The sequence below is a fragment of the Oncorhynchus mykiss genome, chromosome 32 (genome assembly GCF_013265735.2).
Source record: "Oncorhynchus mykiss isolate Arlee chromosome 32, USDA_OmykA_1.1, whole genome shotgun sequence".
Taxonomy (NCBI): Eukaryota; Metazoa; Chordata; class Actinopteri; order Salmoniformes; family Salmonidae; genus Oncorhynchus; species Oncorhynchus mykiss.
In genome coordinates this window covers 11,202,277-11,225,462 of record NC_050572.1, presented here as the reverse complement: position 1 = coordinate 11,225,462, position 23,186 = coordinate 11,202,277, and the positions used below count along the sequence as shown (strand labels likewise).

The following is a 23,186-nucleotide window of genomic DNA, read 5'->3' as shown; positions in this document are numbered from 1 at the left end:
ACGGGGGTACTGATGTCGACTCCCTCCTCAGTTCCATACGGACATTTCTCATACAGCTATACGGGGGTACTGATGTCGACTCCCTCCTCAGTTCCATACGGACATTTCTCATACAGCTATACGGGGGTACTGATGTCGACTCCCTCCTCAGTTCCATACGGACATTTCTCATACAGCTATACGGGGGTACTGATGTCGACTCCCTCCTCAGTTCCATACGGACATTTCTCATGCAGCTATACGGGGGTACTGATGTCGACTCCCAACAACTGTGTCTATGGAATGCATCACCAATAAATTTCCTCTTACAGACAGCTTTGCTGTTCGGAAACTTTCACAACAGTGATAATATTCTCCTGCCGTGATTTCTTTACTATGGTAAAATGATCTGTATGTGAGTGCCTCTGTAAATGGTATCACAAAATGAGTTAAACACAGTACATACATTGGTTAAGTCTTCCTCCCAAGACATACGCTTGATTATGAGGGGCAAGAATGTCCAGAACATTACCCATAGTGCAATAGAAGTATGCTATCGGCAATTACTCAAAACAACAGAGCTGACGGAAATCACCAAATGGGCTATTATAATTGACAATACATTAACAGGACAGCTTCATGTCCATATTAGCCTGACATTTCCCTCCAATTACGATGTCAGGAGGATCCTAGTTTGTGTGTGCTTGTCTTGCATGTGTTTTCTAGTGTGTGTGTCCTAGAGTGTGTGTAAACACAGCGATAGATCGGTCCTCTGACCTAGTATGAACAGTCCCTAGTTTAGCTTGGCCTCCACCCAAACTGGCAGTCTTCTCAAACTGTTGACTTAACCAGTCAACGAGCTGCTGGGCTACGCTCTAATCGCTCGCTTGGTTCTCACAACCATGTTGTTGTTGTTGTAGCTGGCTGGCTGGCAGGCAGACAGACAGACAGGCAGACAGACAGGCAGACAGACAGGCAGACAGACAGACAGACAGACAGGCAGACAGGCAGACAGGCAGACAGACAGGCAGGCAGACAGACAGGCAGGCAGACAGACAGGCAGACAGGCAGACAGACAGACAGGCAGACAGGCAGACAGACGGCTTTATGTGTTAGAGTGGAAAACAACTTCCGGGCTGGGTTTCACAGAAAATATAAATAACTACCATTTATTTTCTGAGGTCTTTGGCTGATTTCCCCATGATGTCAAGGAAAGAAGCACTGAGTTTGAAGGCAGGCCTTGAAATACATCCACGCCTCCAATTGACTCAAATGATGTCAATTAGCCTTTGGGAAAGCTTCTAAAGCCATGACATCATTTTCTGGAATTTTCCAAGCTGTATGTACATTTCTGCCCCACTGAAATTGTGATACAATGAAATAATCTGTCTGTAAACAATTGTTGGAAAAATGACTTGTGTCATGCACAAAGTAGATGTCCTAACCGACTTGCCAAAACTATAGTTTATTAACAAGAAATGTGTGGAGTGGTTGAAAAACAAGTTTTAATGACTCCAGCATAAGTGTACGTAAACTTCCAACTTCAACTGTACCATTCCCTTTTCAAGTGTTCATTTGTATGATTTATAGTCGTTTCACAATGTGTAGGACAGTTACCTGGCTAGAACTCAATAACCCTGCTTGCTTTGGTGAAATTCCCTGTTAGGTGTTCAGTTCCGTGCCTGAACAGGTTTGGTCCTTGAGAGAGAAAAACAAGTGGCTACATGGTAGAATCTTTGGGAAGAGAGGAGTGTGTCTGTCTCTGTAGAGGGGACCTTGTGAGTATGTGTAGTAGGCTCCAAAAATGGCACCTTATTACCCATCTAGTGCACTACTTTTGACCAGAGTCTATGGGGAAATAGGGTGCCATTTCCTTTCCATCTATTACTCATCTCATGTTGGGTGACATCACGTGGGACAAACAGTTGTTCGAATTGCAGACCAACCTCGGCTCCATGGTAGGAACATGGGAGGGGAACACGTTTTCTTTCTGTACAGCGAACCTCGTGACCGTGTCTTTTCTTCCAGTTTCCTCTTGGTCGGTCTTTTGCGCATGGCGACTGACACGTGGGCATGAGTTTTGAACTTTGTTCCACTTGCAAAGCAAACAATTTCTGGGGACTTCCAAACTCTACTGCAGTCTGCAATGTCAGTGGAACTGATATCAGGTTCCCATGGCACTGCATGTTTCTGTCAGATGCACGCGACAGACTGATTCCTATTCAAGAAGGTAGGCTAAGTAGAGGGAAGTGTTACGGCTCGGAGCAACTCATGGGTTAGGGTGCAAATTCTAGAACCTATTTTACACCTAATTGTTTATTTGTTTTGAACAGCTACCATATGTTATTTCGGAATAGGAACACAGCTAAATCTAGGTAACACCGATGGTAATAAATGATGAAAGGTTTGACCTGTTCTGGGATGAATGTTCAAACATTCAGAATTGGGACAGGAAAGGGAATTTTCCTCTTTGAAGCATCTGATTGTTAGAAGTCCAACCGATGTAGGATGAATCATTAACAACACATCTGTCACTTGGTTCAGCTAGATGTTGATACTTTCATATCATAAGCCTCTAATAACATATCTGTTCTCTAAGCCAGCCAGCGACCTTGTCAAGGGTAGCTTTGCTTTCAATATTTCAACCGTGTATTCATGTCCTGCAAACTCCATCCAATTAGCACAATGGCTTCAATCCTGTTTAAACACACCATAGGTGTGTGTGTGTGTGTGTGTGTGTGGACACATTTTACTATACTTGTGAGAACCAAAAGTACTCACAAGAATAGTAAACTAACTAGAATTCAGAAGTGTGGCCATTTTTGCCAGCTATTTCTGACTTAGGGTTAGGTTTAGGGAAAAAGTGAAAATAGGATCTTGAATGGGAATCAACTGTTGGGCCCCAAAAAGTCCTCAAACATAGTAAGACATAGCTGTGTGTGTGTGTGCGACCTTACCTGTTGACTGTTGCCGGGCAGGGTTCGCTCCCACACAGCTCAAAGTACCAGTACTTGGCTGTGTTCTGGTTGTAGTCTCTGAACTCAGCTTGGGCCAGCAGGGCACTCAGCTCCTCAGCCTGCTCCGAACACATCCTCAGGTGGCCGCTGTGGAGGTTCTCCTTGACCTGCATGAAGAACACATGTCTGGTGGAGGGAAGAGAGAGGAGGGAATGTTAGACATGAACTGGAACAGGTAATGATTGGAGAGGAGTGGTGCACAGGGCCTGGAACCAAACAGGTCATGATTGGAGAGGGGTGGTGCACAGGGCCTGGAACCAAACAGGTCATGATTGGAGAGGGGTGATGCACAGGGCCTGGAACCAAACAGGTCATGATTGGAGAGGGGTGATGCACAGGGCCTGGAACCAAACATGTAATGATTGGAGAGGGGTGATGCACAGGGCCTGGAACCAAACAGGTCATGATTGGGGGAGCAGGTGGAAGTCAGAGGTTGGGTTACACACAGAGAAGCTGTGTGTGTGTGTGTGTGTGTGGGGGGGGGGGGGGGGGGGGGCAACAGGCCTAGAGCACCTGAAAATTGATGGTTGTTCACTCATTGACAATAGAAGCTCACTTTCTCTCTCACACCAACACACATTACGACTGACAGCTGACCTCCAGCTTACCAAAGCCATATACCTCAAAGTAGTACTCTGTTCCGCTTTCTAGTTCACTACGGTCATTGATGCCAGGAATAGAATGAGGAACACAAGCAGAGTTAAAAAGTTACAGCTGTTCCCAGACAGTGCGTGACGAAGTCTGACTTTTAACCCAGTGACTCAGTCAGCGACTTTAATTATTATTATTATATTTATTTAACCAGGCAAGTCAGTTAAGAACACATTTTTATTTTCAATGACGGCCTAGGAACAGTGCCATGTTCAGGTGCAGAAAGACAGATTTTTACCTTGTCAGCTCAGGGATTCAATCTTGCAACCTTTCGGTTACTAGTCCAACACTCTAACCACTAAGCTACCTTCCGCCCCGAAATGGGGCTTCATAACTCCAATCAGGGTGCACTGTACACTGTACACAGACACTGTACACACACAGACACTGTACACACACACACACACACACACTGTACACACACACACACACACAGAGCTCTAGCTCTTATCACAGTGTAAGAGGAGTCAGCAGCCAGCCCTGTAAACTTCTGTATAGCTGCCTATTCACAGCAGTGTGCAACAGAGTGATAAGCAGACCGGGTTCTACTGCTGTTGTAACAGTGGGGTCTGGGTACGATAGCACCATTCAGCCTTGGCCTCTCTTCTTCTCCCGCTCTCATTCTTAAAAAAAGAAGTCTGGTTATATACCAAAACAAACCCACACAAAGACACGGCTAAATCGATGTAATGATGACGCAACGCTGTAAGCTTGTTCTTAGGGAGGTAAGGGCCCTCCTATGTTGTTGCTAAACACTTGTTATTGTGCTGAATTCAACATGGAGGGATAGTAGGCTTCGGGAAAGAAACTGGATTTTTTTTTTAAAGAAAGAAAGAATAACAATAGACAAAAACAACATGGAATACAGTGAACATTGGACTGGTACAATCACAGGCACGGAGGCTTCTACATTGTTTTCCCCAAAACATGCATTAGTTCCTGAGATGTGGTGAATGATTGAGTTATTAAGTTGTTGCCTACTTTAACTTGGTTATGATGTGATGACACTTCTCTTTCAAGTCACTGTCCAGTGAGGCTGTTAACACAAAACTGAGATACCAATAATATCATATAGGATCCAGTCAGCTGGATCAAACCAGACCAGACTGACTCCCTTGTTTTCCTCACACATAATGTAACCTCATACCTTGCCATACCACTACCGAGCCCATCTGTACAAATGAATAACACAACATCGCTAACACAAAGCTATGTAAACATACAACTCCAACTGTGTATGAATGTGTGAGATTTTACTGTCAACTCCGCTTGGTCTCTTCCTGCCACCCCTGCGCTGATGGCCGAAAGCATTCATGCAGGAAAAAGCTTGCCGCACTGGTTTTAGTCACACCAACATTCTAATTTAGCTAGCACACAATCCCATCTCATCTTGAATGCGCCAGCGGTCTTGTTTTTGTTGCAGATTGCATATTTCAGGTAGAAAACATAATTAGGTCCAGAGTCTGGACTCCAGACAGTAACAGTGCTATTTTTGTATCGAGGATGAGTTCACTTTGGAGCCAGTCCAGGGTTCACACATAAGTAGCACAGATTGCTAGCTAGGCTAACTACACTGCTGCCTAGGTAGCCAGCTAACGTTAACTAAGTGATCATGTGATGAGGGCTGCTTGCTTGGTGAAGTGTACTTTGGATTACTTCTGTTTTTAAATAGTCTGTCGGTGGCACGCTACTCACTGTCAAACCAGCATGCCTATTCTTCTACCTATTTTTGTTCATTCTATATACAGTATATAATCTTGGTGCTTTATGTATGGAATAAAGACAGATACTAATATTTATGTGAAAGGCTAATATCACCGATAATATCAGTCAACCGATTTTAGCGGTCGGGCTCTAAACAGCACACAGCCGTCTGTTTCCCTATTGTGCTCGGCCCAGCAGCAGGACTCATGTGACCAGCAGGCTGCTTGCTACCTGCCTGGTTGGAAACCAAAGGGCTCTGACTACCTGGGGCTTACTATCAGTCATGACCCTGCCTGGCCCTGACTGCTCTCCTTCCCTCTCCCTCGTCACCCCGGGGTCGCCTGGGGCTTACTATCGGTCACGGCCCTGCCTGGCCTGACTGCTCTCCTTCCCTCTCCCTCGTCACCCCGGGGTCGCCTGGGGCTTACTATCAGTCACGGCCCTGCCTGGCTGCTCTCCTTCCCTCTCCCTTGTCACCCCGGGGTCGCCTGGGACTTACTATCAGTCACGGCCCTGCCTGGCCTGACTGCTCTCCTTCCCTCTCCCTCGTCACCCCGGGGTCGCCTGGGCCTGACTGCTCTCCTTCCCTCTCCCTCGTCACCCCGGGGTCGCCTGGGGCTTACTATCAGTCACGGCCCTGCCTGGCCTGACTGCTCTCCTTCCCTCTCCCTCGTCACCCCGGGGTCGCCAGCTCACTGCTCCGCCTTTACGTGACTACAAACTGAAAAGGAACACTTCTCCTGTAGCGCGGTCACGTGCAGTCCAACTCTTTCATACCTCCCACCGAATACTGGGTTTAATCTGGGCTCAGAACCAGGGCTAAATGACCATGTCTGGGTGTATACAGTATCTGTAACATCCTCGTAATAAGAAGTTAAATACCAGGTAGGTATTGTTGTTAAGGACAATGTATAGGAAACCGTCACAAGTCTAGTCTAACTTGTACAGCAAGTCGACACAATTCAACTTCCAGGACAGCAGGGCAGGATTCTCCCCTCATCCACCATGCTTTGATGTGAACTGTAGAGGGTGGTGATGAGGAGGGTGTGAGCTGGTCTGACTGTCCTCTGTGCAGGATCGTGACTGGTACACGGCTCGAACATGAACTCCAACAATGTCTGGGAACGCCAGGCTGCAACGCCAGGCTGCATCAGAGGTGCCCAGACTGCCAACAGCACACATCATGACACCAGTCACTACCCTGCCCACACACACACACACACAACCTACCAGTCACTACCCTGCCCACACACACAACCTACCAGTCACTACCCTGCCCACACACACAACCTACCAGTCACTACCCTGCCCACACAGACAACCTACCAGTCACTACCATAGACAGTAACCATCTCCACACCGCTGCCCACTACCACCATCTGTCCAGAGAGGAGGACACTGCTGCCCACACTACCACCATCTGTCCAGGTAGAAGGACACTGCTGCTCACACTACCACCATCTGTCCAGGTAGAAGGACACTGCTGCCCACACTACCACCATCTGTCCAGGTAGAAGGACACTGCTGCCCACACTACCACCATCTGTCCAGGTAGAAGGACACTGCTGCCCACACTACCACCATCTGTCCAGGTAGAAGGACACTGCTGCCCACACTACCACCATCTGTCCAGGTAGAAGGACACTGCTGCCCACACTACCACCATCTGTCCAGAGAGAAGGACATTGCTGCCCACCCTACCCACCATCTGTCCAGGTAGAAGGACACTGCTGCCCACACTACCACCATCTGTCCAGAGAGAAGGACACTGCTGCCCACCCTACCCACCATCTGTCCAGGTAGAAGGACACTGCTGCCCACCCTACCCACCATCTGTCCAGGTAGAAGGACACTGCTGCCCACCCTACCCACCATCTGTCCAGGTAGAAGGACACTGCTGCCCACCCTACCCACCATCTGTCCAGGTAGAAGGACACTGCTGCCCACCCTACCCACCATCTGTCCAGGTAGAAGGACACTGCTGCCCACCCTACCCACCATCTGTCCAGGTAGAAGGACACTGCTGCCCACCCTACCCACCATCTGTCCAGGTAGAAGGACACTGCTGCCCACACTACCACCATCTGTCCAGGTAGAAGGACACTGCTGCCCACCCTACCCACCATCTGTCCAGGTAGAAGGACACTGCTGCCCACACTACCACCATCTGTCCAGGTAGAAGGACACTGCTGCCCACACTACCACCATCTGTCCAGGTAGAAGGACACTGCTGCCCACACTACCACCATCTGTCCAGGTAGAAGGACACTGCTGCCCACACTACCACCATCTGTCCAGGTAGAAGGACACTGCTGCCCACACTACCCACCATCTGTCCAGGTAGAAGGACACTGCTGCCCACACTACCACCATCTGTCCAGGTAGAAGGACACTGCACATAAAACCAGTCAGTACCGTGTGTGACCACCATCATGCAATGCAACACATCACCTTCGCATAGAGTTGATCAGGCGGTTGATTGTAGGTTGTGGAATGTTCTCCCACTCCTATTCAATGGTTTTGCGAAGTTGCTGGATATTGACGACAACTGGAAAACGATCCAGAGCATCCCAAACATGCTCAATGGGTGACATGTCTGAGTATGCAGGCCATGGAAGAACTGGGACATTTTCAGCTTCCAGGAATTGTGTACAGATCCTTGCAACATTGGACCGTGAATTATCATGCTGCAACACGAGGTGATGGCGGTGGATGAACGGCACGACACGGTATGTGTATGTTATCATGCTGCAACACGAGGTGATGGCGGTGGATGAACGGCACGACACGGTATGTGTATGTTATCATGCTGCAACACGAGGTGATGGCGGTGGATGAACGACACGGTATGTGTATGTTATCATGCTGCAACACGAGGTGATGGCGGTGGATGAACGGCACGGGATGTGTATGTTATCATGCTGCAACACGAGGTGATGGCGGTGGATGAACAGTCAGTGCATTCAAATTGCCATCGATATAATGCAATTGTGTTCATTGTCCGTAGCTTATGCCTGCCCATCCATAACCCCACCATGGGGCACTCTGTTTACAACGTTGACATCAGCCGTCCACACAACGCCATACACGTGGTCTGCGGTTGTGAGGCAGGTTGTATGTACTGCTAAATTCTCTAAAACGATGTTAGAGGTGGAGTATTGTAGAAAAATTCACAAATGCCGCTCAGGCAGAATGCTCACTAACAGGGATGTAAAAAAAATGTGCACAAAACTTGAGAGAAATAAGCTTTTGTGCATATGGAACATTTCTGGAATCATTCATGTCAGCTCATGAAACACTTTACATGTCGCGTTTATTTTTTTGTTTAGTATACACTACCAGTAGTCAAAAGTTCATGGCATTCTCTCAACCATCTTCACCTGGAATGCTTTTCCAACAGTCTTGAAGGAGTTCCCACATATGCTGAGCACTTGGTGGCTGCTTTTCCTTCACTCTGCAGTCCAACTCATCCCAAACCATCTCAATTGGGTTGAGGTTAGGTGATTGTGGAGGCCAGGTCATATAATGCAGCACTCCATCACTCTCCTTCTTGGTCAAATAGCCCTTACACAGCCTGGGAGGTGTGTTGGGTCATAGTCCTACTAAGCACAAACCAGATGGGATGGTGTATCGCTGCAGTAGCCATGCTGGTTTTGTGTGCCTTGAATTCTAAATAAATCACAGACAGTGTCACCAGTAAATCACCATCACACCACCTCCTCCATGCTTCACGGCGGGAACCAAACATGCGGAGATCATCCGTTCACCGCCTCACAAAGACACGGTGGTTGGAGCCAAAAAAAAACTCTAATTTGGACTCATCAGACCAAAGGACAGATTTCCACCGGTCTAATGTCCATTGCTCGTGTTTCTTGGCCCAAGCAAGCCTCTGCTTCTTATTGTTGTCCTTTAGTAGTGGTTTCTATACAGAAATTCACCTATGAAGGCCTGATTCACACAGTCTCTTCTGAACAGTTAATGTTGAGATGCTTCAGACTTCAAGTAACAGACACATTTACTTAGGCTGCAATTTCTGAGGCTGGTAACTCGAATGAACTTATCCTCTGCAGCAGAGGTAACTCTGGGTCTTCCTTTCCTGTGGCGTTCCTCATGAGAGACAGGTAACTCTAATGAACTTATCCTCTGCAGCAGACGTAACTCTGGGTCTTCCTTTCCTGTGGCGGTCCTCATGAGAGACAGTTTCATCATTGCGCTTGGTTTTTGCGACTGCACTTGAAGAAACTTTCAAAGTTTTAGACATTTTCAGAATTGACTGACCTTCATGTCTTAAAAGTAACTTGGTCCTTTACCAAATAGGGCCATCTTCTGTATACCTCTTCCCCCCTACCTTGTCACAACACAACTGATTGGCTCAAACGCATTAAGAAGGAAATAAATTCCTCAAATTAACTTTTAACAAGGCACACCTGTTAATTGAAATGCATTCCAGGTGACTACCAAATGAAGCTGGTTGAGAAAATGCCAAGAGTGTGCAAAGCTGTCAAGGAAAAGGGTGGGTACTTTGAAGAATCTCAAATATAAAATATTTTTGGATTTGTTTAACCCTTTTTTGGTTACTACATGATTCCATGTGTTATTTCATAGTTTGTGTCTTCACTACTATTCTACAATGTAGAAAATTGTAAAAAATTCAAATAAAGGCAACCCCTTGAATGACTGTGTCCAAACTTTTGACTGGAACTGTATATATAATTAAATCTTCAACAGGATTAGACCTATTTTTGATCAAATTTGAATGGAATTGATGGAGAGAAAAACCGTGAGAGAGTGTTTGCCTGCACACTGATTTAAAGCAATGATATTTGAGCGATAGGCTGCTTTAATTAAAACTCTTTACAATTAAAAAAACAAAATAAGGTCACCCCCGCATGGTGAACTGCGCTCCATACGAAGACGTGCTGTCTGTCCCGTCAGTGATTGATAATGCAGATAGCAGAGAGTCGGCCGTAGAGAAGCCAGATTGAGACGTTACATATCAATTAAAAACAGATCCATTTCACGTCATGCTGTTCATAGAAATCATTTATTATAACAATTGTAGCAGTTATTTTTTTCTCTGGAAAAGAGAGCGGGTTTGGGTTGGAAATCTCTAACCTGGTTGCCACTATTCAACTCTAACACAGACGGACAAAACAGCAGGGGTTCTAGTTAAGCCTGCAGGGAATCTGATATCTGGAAACAGAAAACCCTCAAACCTCCTCCTCTCTGCTGGCCCAGTTTAAATACAACTGGGATGAACACAGCCTCTTTAAGGCTTTCGTTACTGTCAAGGAACACCTGCTCTCAGACCACTGGACCGCATGGTACATTTACTGTTCACACACACACACACCACCGCGGGCAATGGATGACAGCGGGGACTCCAACACAAAGTCATCTGTTCTACTGCTGGAATGCTAAAACACTTGACTGCATAGCTGGAATAATTCAATTAAAGTGGACCGTAGATTGAGGGGGGAATATGGTTCATTGATCCCTATGTGTGACAGCAGATGGAAGATAAGAGAGGAGGAGAAGGAAGAAGAAGAAGAGAAAGGGGGAGGAGGAAGAGTGCACTTGAGTTATGATTTTATTAATGACATATTTTAACTGTGTTTTAGATGTTGTCAAAGTTAAATGACTTCAAATAGGCTATATATATTTCACATGCTCTCCTCTCTTCACCTCAGTACTTTTTCTTAACTAAATTAAAGAGTTAACAAGTTCTCAAAAGTAGCCAAAAACAAATAAAACAATTGTTTCAACTGGACTTAACATAGAACACATCAGAACGTCAGAACGTCAGAGTTCACAGAAGAACATAAAGTCAGTGTGAAATGAAACCAAAAAACCTCTGCCTTGCGACTGCACCGCATCAGCCAATGAGAAGTGTCTGTTTCAGAGCTCACAGGGCCAGGCTCTAAACAATGTGGTTTGTTGGAGTAACAAACAACACAGCCCAAAGCTGTGGTGCTAGAGGTCACTCCCAATCAACGAACTCTAATAACCCCATTCCACCACTCACTGTCTCTCAATGAAAACTTCACAGTTTACACTCTCCAACACAAGGCTGTTAATCAGCTCGTTTAAGCAACGGAAAGAGGGACAAAACACTAAATAAATAAATACAAATTATTCACACACCGACTGTATTCCTGAATCCAAAGAGTGGCATTTCGAGGCGAACTAATACGTTGTTTTTGTAAGCTAAAACGTCCTGTGGTCATGGGAACATAACAGAGTATTCCATAATAATGGACTGTAGAAGGGCAAAGGTCACACACACAGCCCAGAGCCAGCCACAGACATCCTTCCTGGCCGGGAACTAAAGCTATGGGTTCAAACTAGATATACGAGGGACTGATACTTGAGTTCAGAGACCTTAAAGGCAGGTTTTAAAAAAAATTTGGGGGAAAAGGACAGGGGCTGACTGAGGAAACCCTCATCTCCTAAACTAAGGCAAATGGATATAATGCTAACACGAATGGTCTTGAATTCCATGAAAAACATCCATCAGCCTTGTTGTTGTGACAATATCTAGGTTGTGCAGACATGTAAAGACACTGGAGTTGTCAGGGCTCAATAATACACAAGGGCTCTCCCAGGGGGTTTAGAGGGAGGATAGCAAAACACAACGACACGTGACGTCTGCATTTGCACCCAAGTTAAACTGCCAAAGCATTCTCAAACGTTCCTCTCTAACTGAATTCACAGATATATTGAACCAAAACAAAAGCAACAATGTCAAAGATTCTAGTGAGTTACAGTTCGTATAAAGAAAATTAGTCAACTGAAATAAATGAATTAGTCCCTAATCTATGGATTTCACATGGCTGGGAATACAGATATGCATCTGGTCACAGATACCTTAAAACAGGTAGGGGTGTTGATCCTAAAAGCAGTCAGTATCTGGTGTGACCACCATTTGCCTCATGGAGTGTGACATCTCTTTCAGAGTTAAATCAGGCTGTTGACTGTGGCCTGTGAAATGTTGTCCCACTTCTCTTCAATGGTTGTGTGAAGTTGCTGGATATTGATGGGAACTGGAACACGCTGTTGTATACGTTGATCCAGAGCATCCCAAACATGCTCAACGGGTGACATGTCTGGTATGCAGGCTTCTAGGGATTGAGTACAGTTCTTTGCCACATAGGGCTGTGCATTACCATGCTGAAACATGAGGTGATGGTGGCGGATGAATGGCACGACAATGGGCCTCAGGATCTCATCACGGCATCTCTGTGCATTCAAATTGCTATCAATAAAATGCAATTGTGTTCATTGTCTGTAGCTTATGCCTGCCCATACCATAACCCCACCATGGGGCACTCTGTTCACAACGTTGACGTCAACAAACCGCCCGCCCACGTTCACACCATGTGTCTGCGGTTGTGAGGCAAGTTGGAAGTACTGACAAATTCTCTAAAACGACATTGGATGAGGCTTATTCATGCCAATCGCATGTTCCTTCAAAACTTGACAGTTGTGGCATTGTGTTGTGTGACAAAACTGCACATTTTAGAGTGGCCTTTTGTCCCCAGCACAAGGTGCATCCATGTAATGAGCATGCTGTTTAAATCAGCTGCTTGATATGCCACACCTGTCAGGTGGATGGATTATCTTGGCGAAGGAGAAATGCTCACTAACAGGGATGTAAACACATTTGAGCACAACATTTAAGAGAAATATGTTTTTTTTGCATATGGAACATTTCTAGAATCTTCTATTTCAGCTCATGAAACATGGGACCAACACTTTACATGTTGCCTTTATATTTGTGTACTAACAAATCAAATCAACTAGACTCTGATTGAAGGACAACTAACTGAGTCCGAGAGGCCATGCAAACCCAAGAATGCATGCATGTTGCTGCCATTCAAAAAACCCAGCCAGAATGCCCTTCCATTTTGAACCTAGTATTAGCAGAATTTACCAGTCAAATTGCTAGGGTTAGAGGCTTTAAGTCCCTTCTAGAGATTATATTTCTAAGGAAAATAAACTAAAAACATCCCTTTTCTCATTCATGGCAGTGGTCTATATTAATGGCTGTGCTGTGCCCTCTGGTTTGCTAACCCCCCCGACCAACCGTTGGCCTGATCGGAATGCTAAACAACAAGGAGTGGAAAACATGTTAATTTAGACCAGCATGACGCAGACAACACTACCTCTGGGCTAGTGAGGGATAACGAGGCAGGCAGCACTACCTCTGGGCTAGTGAGGGATAACGAGGCAGACAGCACTACCTCTGGGCTAGTGAGGGATAACGAGGCAGGCAGCACTACCTCTGGGCTAGTGAGGGATAACGAGGCAGGCAGCACTACCTCTGGGCTAGTGAGGGATAACGAGGCAGGCAGCACTACCTCTGGGCTAGTGAGGGATAACGAGGCAGGCAGCACTACCTCTGGGCTAGTGAGGGATAACGAGGCAGGCAGCACTACCTCTGGGCTAGTGAGGGATAACGAGGCAGGCAGCACTACCTCTGGGCTAGTGAGGGATAACGAGGCAGGCAGCACTACCTCTGGGCTAGTGAGGGATAACGAGGCAGGCAGCACTACCTCTGGGCTAGTGAGGGATAACGAGGCAGGCAGCACTACCTCTGGGCTAGTGAGGGATAACGAGGCAGGCAGCACTACCTCTGGGCTAGTGAGGGATAACGAGGCAGGCAGCACTACCTCTGGGCTAGTGAGGGATAACGAGGCAGGCAGCACTACCTCTGGGCTAGTGAGGGATAACGAGGCAGGCAGCACTACCTCTGGGCTAGTGAGGGATAACGAGGCAGGCAGCACTACCTCTGGGCTAGTGAGGGATAACGAGGCAGGCAGCACTACCTCTGGGCTAGTGAGGGATAACGAGGCAGGCAGCACTACCTCTGGGCTAGTGAGGGATAACGAGGCAGGCAGCACTACCTCTGGGCTAGTGAGGGATAACGAGGCAGGCAGCACTACCTCTGGGCTAGTGAGGGATAACGAGGCAGGCAGCACTACCTCTGGGCTAGTGAGGGATAACGAGGCAGGCAGCACTACCTCTGGGCTAGTGAGGGATAACGAGGCAGGCAGCACTACCTCTGGGCTAGTGAGGGATAACGAGGCAGGCAGCACTACCTCTGGGCTAGTGAGGGATAACGAGGCAGGCAGCACTACCTCTGGGCTAGTGAGGGATAACGAGGCAGGCAGCACTACCTCTGGGCTAGTGAGGGATAACGAGGCAGACAGCACTACCTCTGGGCTAGTGAGGGATAACGAGGCAGACAGCACTACCTCTGGGCTAGTGAGGGATAACGAGGCAGACAGCACTACCTCTGGGCTAGTGAGGGATAACGAGGCAGACAGCACTACCTCTGGGCTAGTGAGGGATAACGAGGCAGACAGCACTACCTCTGGGCTAGTGAGGGATAACGAGGCAGGCAGCACTACCTCTGGGCTAGTGAGGGATAACGAGGCAGGCAGCACTACCTCTGGGCTAGTGAGGGATAACGAGGCAGGCAGCACTACCTCTGGGCTAGTGAGGGATAACGAGGCAGGCAGCACTACCTCTGGGCTAGTGAGGGATAACGAGGCAGGCAGCACTACCTCTGGGCTAGTGAGGGATAACGAGGCAGACAGCACTACCTCTGGGCAAGTGAGGGATAACGAGGCAGGCAGCACTACCTCTGGGCTAGTGAGGGATAACGAGGCAGGCAGCACTACCTCTGGGCTAGTGAGGGATAACGAGGCAGGCAGCACTACCTCTGGGCTAGTGAGGGATAACGAGGCAGACAGCACTACCTCTGGGCAAGTGAGGGATAACGAGGCAGGCAGCACTACCTCTGGGCTAGTGAGGGATAACGAGGCAGGCAGCACTACCTCTGGGCTAGTGAGGGATAACGAGGCAGGCAGCACTACCTCTGGGCTAGTGAGGGATAACGAGGCAGGCAGCACTACCTCTGGGCTAGTGAGGGATAACGAGGCAGGCAGCACTACCTCTGGGCTAGTGAGGGATAACGAGGCAGGCAGCACTACCTCTGGGCTAGTGAGGGATAACGAGGCAGGCAGCACTACCTCTGGGCTAGTGAGGGATAACGAGGCAGGCAGCACTACCTCTGGGCTAGTGAGGGATAACGAGGCAGGCAGCACTACCTCTGGGCTAGTGAGGGATAACGAGGCAGGCAGCACTACCTCTGGGCTAGTGAGGGATAACGAGGCAGGCAGCACTACCTCTGGGCTAGTGAGGGATAACGAGGCAGGCAGCACTACCTCTAGACTAGTGAGGGATAACGAGGCAGACAGCACACATTCATTGAGGGGGGCCAAGGTCCAACCGTAGAATTAAAACAACTAGAACAATGATGACATTCTACGTATTCTATTTCTATGGGGCCCCAACTCAATCCCTGCCTTGCTCTCACCCAAACAGACATGACCACTCCCATCATCTCCTAACCAATGGATGGATTTATCAGGAAGTTTCATAAAGAGGGATGTTTGTTGTTTGAGCGAACAGCTTTTAAAACAAATTTAAATCTACTACTCCTCTGAGAATTCAGAAATTACAACCAAATGCAGAAGTAGCTCTATGAGACTGCACAGATCTGGTCAGTGAACACACACACACAAACATCAAGACTGGCTCAACTCAAACCATGGTCAGAGACAGAGTCAGTCTAGGTGTGAGCAGCAAAAAAAATAGATGGGGGGGAGTAGAGAAAACATCTCTCCCACTAGCAGGCAGTCGGCTGCATTAGGCAGTCGGACAGGGTGTTTCAAAAGCTACCCAGGTGGAGCGGTGTAGAGAGTTGCTGTGATCTAAGCTACAGGATTAGGATGGGGGTTTATTTGATGTTCAGAGGACAGAGGAACCACAGAAATCACACTGAACTGAGCCTGCGCCACAGACCAAAGACCTGAGTGTGTATTTATAGAAAGCTTTTAAAAAATGTGGGAGTGTGTGTGAAATTCATTTGAGATCATCTTAAAAGACGTCCTCCAGCGATTTTTGAACTTTGACTGATTGAAAAGCGATATCCAAAGTATAAATACAATGAGGTACACACACTAAAGGGTAAAGACAACTGCAAACCTCAAGGAGTTGGTCTGATGGGAGTCCGTGATGTCATCCCTAGCTCGAGGAACAATAAGAGAACAAAAGAGGAAAGCCCCCCCCCCCCCCCCCCCCCCCCCATGTCATAACATATCTGGACCACCTATTGAGATGTGCCTTTGTTGTAGTCAAAGTAGAAATGCTATGAGAAGTTGGGGCTTGCATGTACGTTTTAAAGTTGGTTTCGTGTTAAATGGTTTAAGCGCTAGAGCGGGCCGAATAAATATAATAATAATAATAATAATGAGTTTGTAATACATTTGGAGTAGCTTGCCTTCAGCAAGCTAACTAATAAGAAGAGTTTAGAGCGCTGAGGATCCCGACAGAACACTGCTGCAGTCGCCATTTGTCATTCTGCGGTTGGGAGCGGGTGGTCAGATCAGACAGGCTTCGGGATGGGTATATTTGTGTCGTCCCGCAGGTTATTTGTAAACGGTCGTCTTTCTGCTTGTTGCGCATTAAACTACCTATTGTATTAAAAAGTCACATCGGTCTCATTCACTGCTTCAAGTTAAGAGGCCTGCCCGTGGTCTCATTCACTGCTTCAAGTTAAGAGGCCTGCCCGTGGTCTCATTCACTGCTTCAAGTTAAGAGGCCTGCCCGTGGTCTCATTCACTGCTTCAAGTTAAGAGGCCTGCCCGTGGTCTCATTCACTGCTTCAAGTTAAGAGGCCTGCCCGTGGTCTCATTCACTGCTTCAAGTTAAGAGGCCTGCCCGTGGTCTCATTCACTGCTTCAAGTTAAGAGGCCTGCCCGTGGTCTCATTCACTGCTTCAAGTTAAGAGGCCTGCCCGTGGTCTCATTCACTGCTTCAAGTTAAGAGGCCTGCCCGTGGTCTCATTCACTGCTTCAAGTTAAGAGGCCTGCCTGTGGTCTCATTCACTGCTTCAAGTTAAGAGGCCTGCCCGTGGTCTCATTCACTGCTTCAAGTTAAGAGGCCTGCCCGTGGTCTCATTCACTGCTTCAAGTTAAGAGGCCTGCCTGTGGTCTCATTCACTGCTTCAAGTTAAGAGGCCTGCCCGTGGTCTCAATGAAATCGAGTAGGCTGCCTACGATTTTTTTTTTCATCTTTCCAAGGAAATGTACTTCCCAAATATGAGGATTAGAATATAGTTAACTACATTGCCTAAAAATAAATATTGATCACCCATATTTGTCTGTCTGGAAATCGTCCCACTCCTAAAAAGGTAAGCTATAAAAACGAAGTGAAAGAGCAAGTCTCACCAATTCTGTTCTCTTCAAACTACGTCTAGCCTACTTGCTGATATAGCCCGGTAATACAGAAAGTCCACATCTAGCCTACTCGCTGATATAGCCCGGTAATACAGAAAGTCCACGTCTAGCCTACTCGCTGATATAGCCCGGTAATACAGAAAGTCCACGTCTAGCCTACTCGCTGATATAGCCCGGTAATACAGAAAGTCCACGTCTAGCCTACTCGCTGATATAGCCCGGTAATACAGAAAGTCCACGTCTAGCCTACTCGCTGATATAGCCCGGTAATACAGAAAGTCCACGTCTAGCCTACTCGCTGATATAGCCCGGTAATACAGAAAGTCCACGTCTAGCCTACTCGCTGATATAGCCCGGTAATACAGAAAGTCCACGTCTAGCCTACTCGCTGATATAGCCCGGTAATACAGAAAGTCCACGTCTAGCCTACTCGCTGATATAGCCCGGTAATACAGAAAGTCCACGTCTAGCCTACTCGCTGATATAGCCCGGTAATACAGAAAGTCCACGTCTAGCCTACTCGCTGACATAGCCCGGTAATACAGAAAGTCCACGTCTAGCCTACTCGCTGACATAGCCCGGTAATACAGAAAGTCCACGTCTAGCCTACTCGCTGACATAGCCCGGTAATACAGAAAGTCCACATCTAGCCTACTCGCTGATATAGCCCGGTAATACAGAAAGTCCACGTCTAGCCTACTCGCTGATATAGCCCGGTAATACAGAAAGTCCACGTCTAGCCTACTCGCTGATATAGCCCGGTAATACAGAAAGTCCACGTCTAGCCTACTCGCTGATATAGCCCGGTAATACAGAAAGTCCACGTCTAGCCTACTCGCTGATATAGCCCGGTAATACAGAAAGTCCACGTCTAGCCTACTCGCTGATATAGCCCGGTAATACAGAAAGTCCACGTCTAGCCTACTCGCTGATATAGCCCGGTAATACAGAAAGTCCACGTCTAGCCTACTCGCTGATATAGCCCGGTAATACAGAAAGTCCACGTCTAGCCTACTCGCTGATATAGCCCGGTAATACAGAAAGTCCACGTCTAGCCTACTCGCTGATATAGCCCGGTAATACAGAAAGTCCACGTCTAGCCTACTCGCTGACATAGCCCGGTAATACAGAAAGTCCACGTCTAGCCTACTCGCTGACATAGCCCGGTAATACAGAAAGTCCACGTCTAGCCTACTCGCTGACATAGCCCGGTAATACCGAAAGTCCACGTCTAGCCTACTCACTGATATAGCCCGGTAATACAGAAAGTCCACGTCTAGCCTACTCGTTGATATAGCCCGGTAATACAGAAAGTCCACGTCTAGCCTACTCGCTGATATAGCCCGGTAATACAGAAAGTCCACGTCTAGCCTACTCGCTGACATAGCCCGGTAATACAGAAAGTCCACGTCTAGCCTACTCGCTGACATAGCCCGGTAATACAGAAAGTCCACGTCTAGCCTACTCGCTGATATAGCCCGGTAATACAGAAAGTCCACGTCTAGCCTACTCGCTGATATAGCCCGGTAATACAGAAAGTCCACGTCTAGCCTACTCGCTGATATAGCCCGGTAATACAGAAAGTCCACGTCTAGCCTACTCGCTGATATAGCCCGGTAATACAGAAAGTCCACGTCTAGCCTACTCGCTGATATAGCCCGGTAATACAGAAAGTCCACGTCTAGCCTACTCGCTGATATAGCCCGGTAATACAGAAAGTCCACGTCTAGCCTACTCGCTGATATAGCCCGGTAATACAGAAAGTCCACGTCTAGCCTACTCGCTGACATAGCCCGGTAATACAGAAAGTCCACGTCTAGCCTACTCGCTGACATAGCCCGGTAATACCGAAAGTCCACGTCTAGCCTACTCGCTGATATAGCCCGGTAATACAGAAAGTCCACGTCTAGCCTACTCGTTGATATAGCCCGGTAATACAGAAAGTCCACGTCTAGCCTACTCGCTGATATAGCCCGGTAATACAGAAAGTCCACGTCTAGCCTACTCGCTGATATAGCCCGGTAATACAGAAAGTCCACGTCTAGCCTACTCGCTGACATAGCCCGGTAATACAGAAAGTCCACGTCTAGCCTACTCGCTGATATAGCCCGGTAATACAGAAAGTCCACGTCTAGCCTACTCGCTGATATAGCCCGGTAATACAGAAAGTCCACGTCTAGCCTACTCGCTGATATAGCCCGGTAATACAGAAAGTCCACGTCTAGCCTACTCGCTGATATAGCCCGGTAATACAGAAAGTCCACGTCTAGCCTACTCGCTGACATAGCCCGGTAATACAGAAAGTCCACGTCTAGCCTACTCGCTGACATAGCCCGGTAATACAGAAAGTCCACATCTAGCCTACTCGCTGATATAGCCCGGTAATACAGAAAGTCCACGTCTAGCCTACTCGCTGATATAGCCCGGTAATACAGAAAGTCCACGTCTAGCCTACTCGCTGATATAGCCCGGTAATACAGAAAGTCCACATCTAGCCTACTCGCTGATATAGCCCGGTAATACAGAAAGTCCACATCTAGCCTACTCGCTGACATAGCCCGGTAATACCGAAAGTCCACGTCTAGCCTACTCGCTGATATAGCCCGGTAATACAGAAAGTCCACATCTAGCCTACTCGCTGATATAGCCCGGTAATACAGAAAGTCCACGTCTAGCCTACTCGCTGATATAGCCCGGTATTACAGAAAGTCCACGTCTAGCGTACTCGCTGATATAGCCCGGTAATACAGAAAGTCCACGTCTAGCCTACTCGCTGATATAGCCCGGTAATACAGAAAGTCCACGTCTAGCCTACTCGCTGACATAGCCCGGTAATACAGAAAGTCCACGTCTAGCCTACTCGCTGATATAGCCCGGTAATACAGAAAGTCCACGTCTAGCCTACTCGCTGACATAGCCCGGTAATACAGAAAGTCCACGTCTAGCCTACTCGCTGATATAGCCCGGTAATACAGAAAGTCCACGTCTAGCCTACTCGCTGATATAGCCCGGTAATACAGAAAGTCCACGTCTAGCCTACTCGCTGACATAGCCCGGTAATACAGAAAGTCCACATCTAGCCTACTCGCTGATATAGCCCGGTAATACAGAAAGTCCACGTCTAGCCTACTCGCTGATATAGCCCGGTAATACAGAAAGTCCACATCTAGCCTACTCGCTGATATAGCCCGGTAATACAGAAAGTCCACATCTAGCGTACTCGCTGATATAGCCCGGTAATACAGAAAGTCCACATCTAGCCTACTCGCTGATATAGCCCGGTAATACAGAAAGTCCACATCTAGCCTACTCGCTGATATAGCCCGGTAATACAGAAAGTCCACGTCTAGCCTACTCGCTGATATAGCCCGGTAATACAGAAAGTCCACGTCTAGCCTACTCGCTGATATAGCCCGGTAATACAGAAAGTCCACGTCTAGCCTACTCGCTGACATAGCCTGGTAATACAGAAAGTCCACGTCTAGCCTACTCGCTGACATAGCCCGGTAATACAGAAAGTCCACGTCTAGCCTACTCGCTGATATAGCCCGGTAATACAGAAAGTCCACGTCTAGCCTACTCGCTGATATAGCCCGGTAATACAGAAAGTCCACGTCTAGCCTACTCGCTGATATAGCCCGGTAATACCGAAAGCTTAATATAAAAATGGCCACGTGAGAATCTCTAGTAATTTAACCTATTTCGTAGGTTATTTATTTTTGCACATTTCGATATTGCCAATAAGGGTAAGAGTCTTCACATGAGCCTAAAATAACATTGTGGGATCAGTTCTTGTGGTAGCGAGTGGGAGTCCGACAAAGACAGCTGGTGTGGGCAGGAGTGGGACGAAAAGCTGCAGGTGCGAGAGGGGTGAATAAATCAGTCCTGTGCAGACTTGTACCAGAGTGGGCCCACACACACACACACACACACACACACACACACACACACACACACACACACACACACAATGGGACAGCAGCAGGATTTGGTGATGATTCTGTAAATTTAAGCAGTCCAGCTTATGTAAGCAGCTTTTTGTTTTGTGTTCTGTGGGTGCAGAGTCCACCATATGCTATGTAACAGGGTGAGAGAGAGAGGTCCATGTATATGCGTACGTGAGTGAGTGTGTACATACTGGCGTTCTGCGTGCGTCTGTACCCACTAAGGACAATTCACACGCTCTCCAGCATCTGTTACTACCTGCAGGCTTTCCAGTACCAGGGTGTACGTACGTGCGTTCGTATAGCTGTGAGGGTAAGTGTGTATAGCTGTGAGGGTAAGTGTGTATAGCTGTGAGGGTAAGTGTGTATAGCTGTGAGGGTAAGTGCGTATAGCTGTGAGGGTAAGTGCGTATAGCTGTGAGGGTAAGTGCGTATAGCTGTGAGGGTAAGTGCGTATAGCTGTGAGGGTAAGTGCGTATAGCTGTGAGGGTAAGTGCGTATAGCTGTGAGGGTAAGTGCGTATAGCTGTGAGGGTAAGTGCGTATAGCTGTGAGGGTAAGTGCGTATAGCTGTGAGGGTAAGTGCGTATAGCTGTGAGGGTAAGTGCGTATAGCTGTGAGGGTACGTGTGTATAGCTGTGAGGGTAAGTGTGAGCATGCCTATAATGCTGGAAAATCCCCCTGGGCCAGGTCACCATTCAGCACTGTTACTTGCCAAGAACACTCAGTTCCATTGGTGGATATTAGCTTGTGAGCATGTTCCATTGGTATATAGTAGATTCTGAGAGTCGTCCTTCATTAGTAAACTATTGGCCGGGGTCTCTCTCACTCATACACTGGCAGTGTAACACTTGTAGCCGTCAGAAGAAGCTGATAGATGAGGAATAGACTAGAGCACATGCAGAGGAGAGATGGAGGAAGACAAGAGCACATGCAGAGGAGAGATGGAGCAATAGACTAGAGCACATGCAGAGGAGAGATGGAGGAATAGACTAGAGCACATGCAGAGGAGAGACGGAGGAATAGACTAGAGCACATGCAGAGGAGAGATGGAGGAATAGACTAGAGCACATGCAGAGGAGAGATGGAGGAATAGACTAGAGCACATGCAGAGGAGAGATGGAGGAATAGACTAGAGCACATGCAGAGGAGAGATGGAGGAATAGACTAGAGCACATGCAGAGGAGAGACGGAGGAATAGACTAGAGCACATGCAGAGGAGAGATGGAGGAATAGACTAGAGCACATGCAGAGGAGAGATGGAGCAATAGACTAGAGCACATGCAGAGGAGAGATGGAGGAATAGACTAGAGCACATGCAGAGGAGAGATGGAGGAATAGACTAGAGCACATGCAGAGGAGAGACGGAGGAATAGACTAGAGCACATGCAGAGGAGAGACGGAGGAATAGGAGTTGGACACGGTCACGCATTCTACCTATATGTTCTGCTCTCACTGTGAGAGTCTACTGGTCGGGTGCTCTCCAGATGGTCACACTGTCGTACTGTTTCTGTACCATACCAGGGTATATGGTATTACCGGAAGTGCACACAAGGGGCGCTATCTGAGCTGGATATCATTCAT

At 47.6% G+C, this 23,186-nt stretch overlaps 1 protein-coding gene across 1 annotated transcript in view; it reads right to left on the bottom strand.

The window, feature by feature from the left end:
* LOC110487935 (E3 ubiquitin-protein ligase MYLIP-A) overlaps positions 1-23,186 on the bottom strand; it is a 41,419-nt gene that overhangs the window by 9,006 nt on the left and 9,227 nt on the right. The window contains exon 3 of the mRNA XM_021559855.2: positions 2,937-3,122. Coding sequence (XP_021415530.1) covers positions 2,937-3,122 — 186 coding nt within the window. The remainder of the gene's footprint in view (positions 1-2,936; positions 3,123-23,186) is intronic.